This window comes from Penaeus japonicus, unplaced genomic scaffold (assembly GCF_977035675.1).
Source record: "Penaeus japonicus unplaced genomic scaffold, GWHDUDI00000001_assembly GWHDUDI00000041, whole genome shotgun sequence".
Classification (NCBI taxonomy): Eukaryota; Metazoa; Arthropoda; class Malacostraca; order Decapoda; family Penaeidae; genus Penaeus; species Penaeus japonicus.
The window spans coordinates 25,931,381-25,941,380 of record NW_028234443.1 but is presented as its reverse complement, the minus strand read 5'-3'; the positions used below and the strand labels follow the sequence as shown (position 1 = coordinate 25,941,380).

At 40.4% G+C, this 10,000-nt stretch overlaps 1 protein-coding gene and 1 pseudogene across 2 annotated transcripts in view; both read right to left on the bottom strand.

The window, feature by feature from the left end:
• Window positions 1-4,146: 4,146 nt before the first annotated feature.
• On the bottom strand, window positions 4,147-5,124 carry LOC147466825 (U5 small nuclear ribonucleoprotein 200 kDa helicase pseudogene; annotated as a pseudogene). Its single transcript, XR_015190770.1, has one exon. The product of XR_015190770.1 is annotated as a U5 small nuclear ribonucleoprotein 200 kDa helicase pseudogene (transcript).
• A 69-nt stretch (window positions 5,125-5,193) lies between these two features.
• Window positions 5,194-10,000, bottom strand: part of Brr2 (U5 small nuclear ribonucleoprotein l(3)72Ab) — a 20,881-nt gene continuing 16,074 nt past the window's right edge. The window contains exons 2-3 of the mRNA XM_086534453.1: window positions 8,661-10,000; window positions 5,194-8,552 (exon numbers count right to left, since the gene is read on the bottom strand). The exon at window positions 8,661-10,000 is cut by the window's right edge and continues 1,022 nt beyond it. Of these exons, the coding sequence (XP_086390579.1) occupies window positions 5,194-8,552; window positions 8,661-10,000 (4,699 nt within the window). The remainder of the gene's footprint in view (window positions 8,553-8,660) is intronic.

Genomic DNA, 10,000 nt, shown 5'->3' with positions numbered 1-10,000 from the left:
TTATATATATATGAGTTGAGTGTAGTATATATAGTATATATATATATGATATATAAATATATTATATAATATATATTATATATATATATATATATATGTATTATATATATATATGACATATACATATAATATATTTATATATATCTATATACATTATATATGTATATATATATATATACTATAACGCTATATATATATTATATAAGTATATATAATATATATATAACACACTATATATATATATATATATATATAAATCTATATTATTATATATATATATATATTTATATATATTATGAATATAATGTTTATATATATATATATATATATATATATAGTATATATATATATATATTATATATATATATCTATATAATATATATATATATATGTGTGTGTGTTGAGTGTGTAATGTGTGTGTGTGTGTGTGTGTGTGTGTAATTATATTATATATATATATATAAATGATATATATATATATATATAATAAAAAAAAATGTATTTGCATATATATCTATATATAATATATATATAATTATATATATAACTATATCAAATATATATAATATATATATATATAATATATAAATATATATTATATATATATAAATATATATATATATATATATATATATATATATATATATAGCATATATATATATAATAAATATATATATATATATAAATATAACTATATATATATATAAATATATATATATATATATATATATATATATATATATTATATCCATATATAATATATATATATATATCATTATATATATATATATATATATATATCCATATAATATATTATATATATATATATATATATAATATGTATATATATATAAATATATATTATATACACTATATAATATATACTATATATATATATATAAATATATATATATATATATATATATATATATGTATATATATATATATAATATATATATATAAATATATATATATTATATATATATATATGCACATATATATATATATATATATATATATATATATATATATATATATATATATATATATATATATATATATATAAATCCTCATATAATATATATATATATATATATATATATATCAATATATACATAATATATAGAGAGAAGAGAGAGAGAGAGAAGAGAGACCGAGAGATGAGAGAGAGAAGAGATAGATATACATACATACATATATATGTGTGTGTGTGTGTGTGCATATAACTTCATACATATATACAATATATACATATATATATATATATATATATCGTATATATATATATATATAAATATATATAATATATAACACACACACACACACACACTTAATATATATCTATATATATATATATATTATATTAAATATATATATATATATATATATATATATATATATATATGTATAATATATATATGCATATATATTATTTACATATATATATATAATTATATATCTATGTATGTATATATATACTTATATAATATACATACAATATATATATATAAAAATATATATATATGCATATATATATATATATAGTTATATATATATATATATATATATATATAATACATATATATATATTATATACGTATACATATACATATATATATATATATATATAATATATATATATCTATATAAATATATATATAACTATATATACATATATATATAACATATTATATTATATATACATATATATATATACATATATATATATACATAATATATATAACATATATACATATATATATATTATATATATATATATATATATATAGTACTATATATATATATATATATATATCGCATTATATATATGTATAGAATGTTCTATTATTCTAAGCCTGTTGATCTATTTTTTTTCTTCTAGGCTTACACCATTAACTATACTCCTGCCTGAGCTTGTCAGTTATTGGTACTGTATAATTGAAAGCTTATCATATACTTGACTTCTGAAAACAGAATGAACGGAATTACATTTCTTTGTCGTAGGATTATCATTATTGATAATGTTGATATTCTATTTTTGAAACGTCATGTTTTCTTGTGATCATTAACTTTTGTTGAATTGTTTTTTACAAGTTACCTCCATGGAATCTCTCCAGTACTTTTCATATAAAGCAGTATTAATGTAGGGTGTGGGGACAGGCTCGTGTGACTCTCCATATGTTTTGCTTCAGAATGATTACTTTAGGTTCTTTTTGTAGTTTTACATGAATTGGGCACAGACAGCTTTCCCAATTACTCAGAGAGAGAGAGAGAGAGAGAGAGAGAGAGAGAGAGAGAGAGAGAGAGAGAGAGAGAGAGAGAGAGAGAGAGAGAGAGAGAGAGAGAGAGGAGAGAGAGAGAGAGCGAGCGAGAGAGAGGAAGAGAAGCGAGGAGATAGAGAGAGAGAGAGAGTAGATATATCGCGCTGTCGAGAGAGAAGAGAGAGAGAAAGAGCGGAGACTAGATCGGAGAGAGAGGAGAGAGAGAGAGAAGAGAGAGAGATTCGGAAGTAGAGAGAGAATATATCGGAGGAGCGCTAGCAGAGATCTGCTGCGGAGCGCTCCGATAGCGATATCTCGCTAGAGATCGCGCGCGATCGATGTTGAAGAGGAAGAGAGAGAGAGAAATGAAGTATAGGAGATGTTGAGAGAGAGAGAGAGAGAGCGTGAATTTGAGGAGATGAGGAGAGAGAGCAGAGAGAGAGAAGGGCGAGATCGAGATAAGTAAGAGGAGAGAGGAAGAGAGGAAGAGAGAGAGAGGAGTATGAGAGAGATGAGGAGGAGACGAGAGGGAGAGAGAGGAGAGAAAGGAAAGAGAGAGAGAAGGGAGAGCGAGAGAGAGAGAGAGAGAGAGAGAGAATGAGAGAGAGAGAGAGAGAGAGAGAGAGGAGAGTAGAGAGAGAGAGAGAGGGAGAGGAGAGAGAGGAGAGAGAGGAGAGAGAGAGAGGAGAGGAGAGAGAGGAGCTGCGAGGAGGCGAGAGAGAGAGGAGAGAGGAAGAGAAAGCGATGGAGGAGAGAGGAGAGAAGAGGGAGAGAGAGAGAGAGAGGAGAGAAAGAAGAGAGAGAGAGGAGTAGAGAGAGAGGAGAGAGAGAGGAGTGAGAGAGAGAGAGAGAGGAAAGAGAGGGTACGAGAGAGAGAGCGAGAGAGAGAGAGGAGAGAGAGAAACGAGAGAGGAGAGAGCGAGCGAGAGGGAGGAGAGGAGAGCGAGAGGATAAGAAGAGAGAGAGAGAGAGTGAGCGCGGAGAGAGAAGAGGAGAGAGCGAGGCTAGTGAGAGATATGTAGCGAGCGAGAGAGAGGGAGCGCGCGAGAGAGTATGCGCGGACGAGAGAGAGATGGAGCTAGCGCGATTGAGAGTCTGTGAGAGAAAGAGAGAGAGTAGAGGTATAGAAGTAGAGAGAGAGGCGTGAATGAGACGGAGCGAGAGCTCGAGTGAGAGGAGAGAGAGAGTGAGAGAGAGAGAGCATGAGTGTGAGAGAGGAGATAGGTAGATGTGAGAGAGGAGAGAGAAGAGAGAGGAGAGAGAGAGTTGTATGAGTTAGGAGAAGGGATGTGAGTAGAGGAGAGAGTAGAGAGAGGAGAGAGAGAAATGTGAGAGACGAGAAGAGAGAGAGTTGAAGAAGTGAGTGAGAGTGTGAGAGTGAAAGTGAGAGAGAGTGAAGGAAGGGAGAGAGAGAGAGAGAGAGAGAGAGAATATTGGAAGGAGAGAGGAGGAGGAGATATTGAGAGAAGAGAGAGAGAGGAGAGAGAGGAGAGAGAGTAGGAGAGACGAGAGAGAGAGGGGCGGAGAGAAAGGAGCGAGGGAGCTTGACTTAAAACTATTCAAGGGACTAGAATATGTATAAATATATAAATAATCATAAAGTAAATGATGCTTTTCACAATTATGTGGACACCATAACATTTTTATTTTAGAGCATTTTCTGTATACAATATATAAATCAGCACATATTTATTGCAGTCATCTATGAGAATGAGTGTGTGATTGATTGATTGATTGAGTGAGAGTGAGAGTGAGAGAGAGAGAGAAAAGTGTGTGTGTGTGTGTATATTCAGCAACTTTTCTTTTGCCTTGTCTCTCTTCTCATGTAGTAACATTCTTTAGTTCTATATTATCCTGTGGTAAAAATAATAAACAGGTCGAGTGTAATACATTGTTATTTAGAAAAAATATACACTACAATGTTGCCTCAAAAAAAAAAAAAGTTGTACACAATATTCTAAAACACAATTAAAAATAACATGTACCAAAATCAAAGACCCATGTGAATTCTAAATCAAACTTATGGAATTCAAGATGAAAAAAGCAATATAAATCTTTAGTAACTTTAACTTTTCAAATACTATGATATAGTACAAAGAAATCAATATTCAGGTGACATAAGTAATCTTGGAATGGGATCCTTTGAAGGGCTAAATATATGTACAAAAATCTCTTAAATATTATGTAATATAGTCATTTTACTGGTGCAAATTAATCACTGTCAGAATCGGATTCCGACTCGGCCTCCCTCACTCTGAGCGGCACCTTGTACTCCTGATCGCATCCCATGTATGCATCACTCATGAAGTAGAGCCTGTACTCGTAGCTGCCCTCGCTGGGCGCCACGAAGTCCAGCTTCACCTTGGCCTTCTGTTGGAGTGTGAGACGCTTGATAGAGATGAGTGAGTTGGCTTTGGGGTCACCAATGATGACCCACCAGCCCTCCTCGCGTTTGTGGGGGAAGAGCGGGGCGATGACAGGTCCAGGTTCATCCTCACGTTCCAGCACCACCTCCACGTTCACCATTGCCCCACTGGTAATGGAATCTGAATCCACCACCTCATAGTCCAGGTTGATGCTTGGGTAGCGGTTACAGAAGCGAGCAACGTCCGTCATCTGGGCATCCGAGAGCTGCAGTAGTCTGTTTCGGTCGTCATCCTCCAACTCAAGGATGTCGAAGACTGAAGTGACATCCTTTGCTTCACACCTCTCAATCATGTCGCTGGTGAAGTGTGGCAGTTGTTTCAAGTATGAATCCTTGGACCACATGGCTTGTGTCACCATCTGTGCCAGTGTCATGGCAGACAGAGCAGGTGCCAGCCAACCATTAGATGAGAGCACATCTACACAAGCCTGGATGAGCCTGACACCCCCCACCCTCCCCCCCCCCCACCCCCACCCCACCCCCCACACACCCCCCCCACCTCGCACGTCAAGAAACCAGACTCCTGTGGATCCATCTGGCCCCAACAGCACTGAGTGTGAGGCGGGTCAGATGAGCCTGCAGCATAAGATTGGTCTTTGTGTGAGGGTCAGTGGGCTTCCCTTCTGGCTTGTTGGGCACCTTCTGTATGAGACGTCGCAGGGTATCTTCCTCCCCATGGCGAATAGGTACATTTTCATATTCTGCAGCACTGGAGATGATTTCCAGCAGACCTCTGATCTTCGTCTTGCTGTTGAGTGATTTGTTGAACAACTCAATTGTGGTATAGTTGATGTAATAATATGAGGCAATGATTCCCAAGTTAAGTGGAGCTGTGTCCATGTCATCTTCAATGGTGATGCACCTTGACTCTTCCAGGTCATGCAGTGTATTCTCTACCAGGTCAGAAAGATGATCTGAGAGATGACGATGAGAGACACCCTGAAGTCCATAGTAATTGGGGTTCTGTGTCATGCGGCGGTACAAGAAAGTCCAAGTAACATAGTCCACGGCCTCCTGTTTGTTTTCAATGGTACGTGTGACAATCTCAGCATTGAAGTGGTCATGGAGGGCATGGTCAAGGTGACTCTCGATGGGTAGAGGCTCGTACAAGAACTTCTTGAAGTAGTCCTTCTTTGAGGAATGACACATGAGGACACACTTGGCCTCATCATCATCATTGGGTCTGTTTGCACGACCTACCATCTGCAGGGTGTCCGTGATAGGATAATCTTCATAGTTGTGTAGACGACCATTGTAGCTCTGTGTATCCATGATAACAACCAAGTGTGAAGGTGCCGTCACAGCCCAACATAGTGCACGGCTCACAACCACCACCTGGATGGCTTCTGCTTCAAAGAGGCGCTCAACCATCCTGCGATCCCTGGCACTGAGACCCTCATGCAAGTATCCTACCCCCTGGCTCACCAGTTCCCTCAACATTTCATCACTTATCTGTGGAAGGAATTCTGTCATTTCCTCAGGATTTACCTGCAGAAATCTCTGTGGTTCCTTGTCTGCTGCTGCAAAAGTGAGGAGGTCACTTGCTGTGATCATGCTCTGCTTTCTTGAGGGAACAAACACCATTGCTGGCTTCCTTGGACTGTGCTTTAGGATAGCTGAATAAGCTGGCTTGGCCATGGCATATATTCTTGAGGCATTGTGGGGATTGTTGAAACCTTGGATGTGAAGTTCTAGAGGCAATGGGCGAACATTTGGGTGGAAATTGAAGGTGTAGTTTGAGGAACACCCAAGCCACTGTGCCACATCTCGAGCATTGGCCAGGGAGGAACTCAGGGCCAGTATTCTGATGTGTCTGCTGATCTTTGATGCAATGTACCGAATCCTGGAACAGACCACTTCTAATGTGGGGCCATCTGAGCCTCCCATCAGCTGTAACTCATCAACAATAAACAAACTGATATTTTGTACATTCTTCCTCTGTTTCCAGCGGCGAGAGAGCACATCCCACTTTTCTGCAGTGCTCACCACAATGTTGGCTTTGTTGAGGAGCTTGAGATCAGCACCAGTCTCACCTGTTAGCAGCACCACCCTCTTGTCCAAGTTCCCAAACTTCTCCTGCCAGTGGTCATACATGCTTTCCACAATCTCATCTTTGGAGGCCACATACACACACCTGGCAGTCTCATCCTGGCTGAACATCCTTAAAATGGCAAACTCTGCACAGAGAGTCTTGCCAGAACCTGTAGGAGCAGCAATGAATACACTGTCATCAGAGTTGTAGGTTGCATTGAAGACTTGGGTCTGGATTGGGTTGAACTGTTGGTTTCTATTGAGAGTCTTGTAGAGGGCTTCATACTGTGGGTTCCTAAGAGCAGTGATGGGCAGAGGCTGAAGGTCGAGCAGCTCGGTGGGAGGTGGATATTTCTCAGGAAGGATCAAATGGCGGAAGGACACTGGCAACTGAGTCTCCGCTGCAAGCCAAGTGTCAGAAGTGATGCGGATGAAGTAATGAGGATGGAGAGGCTCGAATACTGGCACAAAGAACTTGATGACATGCTCATCCTCATTGAATTTTTGTTTCAGGAGGAAATACTCATGGTGGAGGATGTTCTCTGCATCCACATCCTCAACCAAGATCCAGAATGCCTGGGAGCGCCCATGCACTTTCTCATCCCACTTGAAATCTGGTGTGATGGTGAGCTCCACCTTGAGCATCTGTCGGGTGATGGGCTGGATGTGGGTCTCCAGGTCAAGCTTTGGCAGCTGATGAATATACTTGTGGATCATCTTTCCTCCCTTCGGCATGCGGATCAGCTCACCAATCTCATTGGGTCCCAAGTCATAGAGACGTTCCCAGGGAATGCTCTTCTTCTCCAGCTTGCGGATGGCCTCCTCAGGGATCTTCCTGAACTGGCGCAGGGGTGACATGGACTGCCACATCCTCTTGTCCACCATTTTACACAGGTTCAAAGTCTTGTCTGCTAGCTGGGCCCAGCCCCTGTGAAGCACAATCTCAAACATGGCTCTCATCAGCCGACCTGCACTTTGTGTCACATACACCATGTCTGACATGAGGGCAAAACCATCAAGTTTCAGCTGAGAAATATAAGCCTGCAGGAGAATGTTGACCTTTGCACTGGGTTCCTCCACACTCTCCTTGATCGGAATAGGGACACGCTCCATCAGTTTCTTCAACTCCAGCTTCTCTTCTTCCCTCACCATTAGATTCTTGAACTCGGAACTCTGCGAGAAGACCCTGAACAATTCAATTTCACTCAGGGTTGGCTTCAACTGCTGGTTGTAGACATTCATGGTGTCGAACGTGATGTAAAAGTAACTGGCAATGCGTCCCAGCTCTGTGACTTGGAAATTTCCACTCTTTTTATCATATTTGATGAGGTTGCCCTTTTCAAGCTTCAGGGCAGCAGAATGGATCAGGTTGGCTCGATGCTGCTGCAAGTACTTGTCAGAGGTGTCAGACTGCACGGCATACAAGTTGCCTGCACGGACCATTCTCACATACAGGTAAGTGTAACCCAACCAGTTAACTGCATCACGAACACTCTGAACAGATCCCAGGACAATTTCTGCGTTCAAAAGGTCTGGCAACTTTGCTATCAACTGGGATTCAATAGGCAACTGTTGGTTCATTAAAGAAAGGTAGTATTGCAGCTCAGAATGGTTGGTGATGAGAATACCTTCACCCTTTGTATCATACTGTGGGCGACCTGCACGTCCCAACATTTGCAGGACATCCAGAGCACCCAGCTCTACCCAACGTCCTTTACTTGCATCATAGACTTGAGTTCCCTTGATTACCACAGTGTGAGCTGGAAGGTTCACACCCCAGGCAAGTGTGGCCGTGGACACCAACACCTGAATGTGACGATCGGGAGTGCGGTTTTCCACCCCCACACACTCCCCCCCCCCCCCCCCCCCCCCCCCCCCCCCCCCCCCCCCCCCCCCCCCCCCCCCCCCCCCCCCCCCCCATATATATACCAACAAACACACACCCCACGGTGCAAACAGATCTTCCACCAGATTACGATCCACTCTGTTCATTCCAGCATGATGGATAGCAAAGCCATAGGGAAGCAATCCTTTGAGGTCATTATTCTTCACCTGCTCAGCCTCTGTGCGCAAAACCTCTGTGGAGGCTGATCCCTCTCTCAGGAAATTACCAAGAGTATCTTTCTCTAGGCACATGTCCAAGATTGCTTTGGCTGTTTTGGCAGTCTCTTTCCTTGAGTGAACAAAAATCAAGATCTGATTCTTTCCAGCATGCTCCATCACCTTCTCATACAGGATATCATTCATGACTTGGTATCGCTTGATGGCTTTCTTCTCAGTAATACCAATGTACTGCTGTGCAAGGGGCACTGGTCGGAAACTGTTGTCAAAGAAGAACAGTCCTGTTTTCAGATTGACTCTCAAGAATGCTGCAACATCTTCGTAATTTGGCAACGTGGCTGACAATCCAACCAGGCGAACAATGTCTCCTGTCGTTTCGGCATTTCTCAGGGTACGTGCCACCAAGGCTTCAAGAACAGGGCCTCGTTCATCGTGGAGAAGATGGATCTCATCAAATATAATAAGTCTGACAAGCTGAGTGTAAGACCTCTCTCCACCACGTCTTGTAATGACGTCCCACTTTTCAGGTGTACACACAATAACTTGGGTCTCCATGATCTGCTCTCTTGTCAACTGATGATCACCAGTCAGCTCCCCCACTTTCAACCCATAAGACTCTAGCCTTTTCGAGAAGTTCTGGGTCATCTCTGTTACAAGGGAACGCATGGGAGCAACATATATGATTTTAAAGGCATCCCCATTGATGGAACCATCTGGGTTGGTGTTCTTGCCAACTTCTCTTAATATAGTAAGGAGAGCGACATTAGTTTTTCCAGCACCAGTGGGAGCACAAAGCAGCAGATTTTCATCACTGTCCATGGCTGCCTTGAACAGCTTGCTCTGGATTCTGTTGAGGTTCTTGAAGCCATCAAAGGCTGGCTGGGCATAAGTTGGCAGGTTGGCAATGGGAACCAGGGTTTCATCTGGGGCAAAGGGTTTAGGCTTGAGGGCAGGAACATGGATCTCATCATATCCTTTCTTCATCTGTCTTGTTGAGCCCTCTGGAAGGTGGCACTTCTTGTTAGAGTTGTAATGAGAACCTGTTGAAAATACAAGAGCCTCCAGGTCAACATACTCTCGGTGACCTGGGACCTGTCCAGATCTGTCATCTACTTCCATGGCCTCAGTGTTGATTCTCCTTGGTCGAGAACCACCTATTTCCTCTCCATTGTCATTCATGTCCATGGCCTCTTCTTCGTTTTCTAGTAAAGCCAAGATTCTT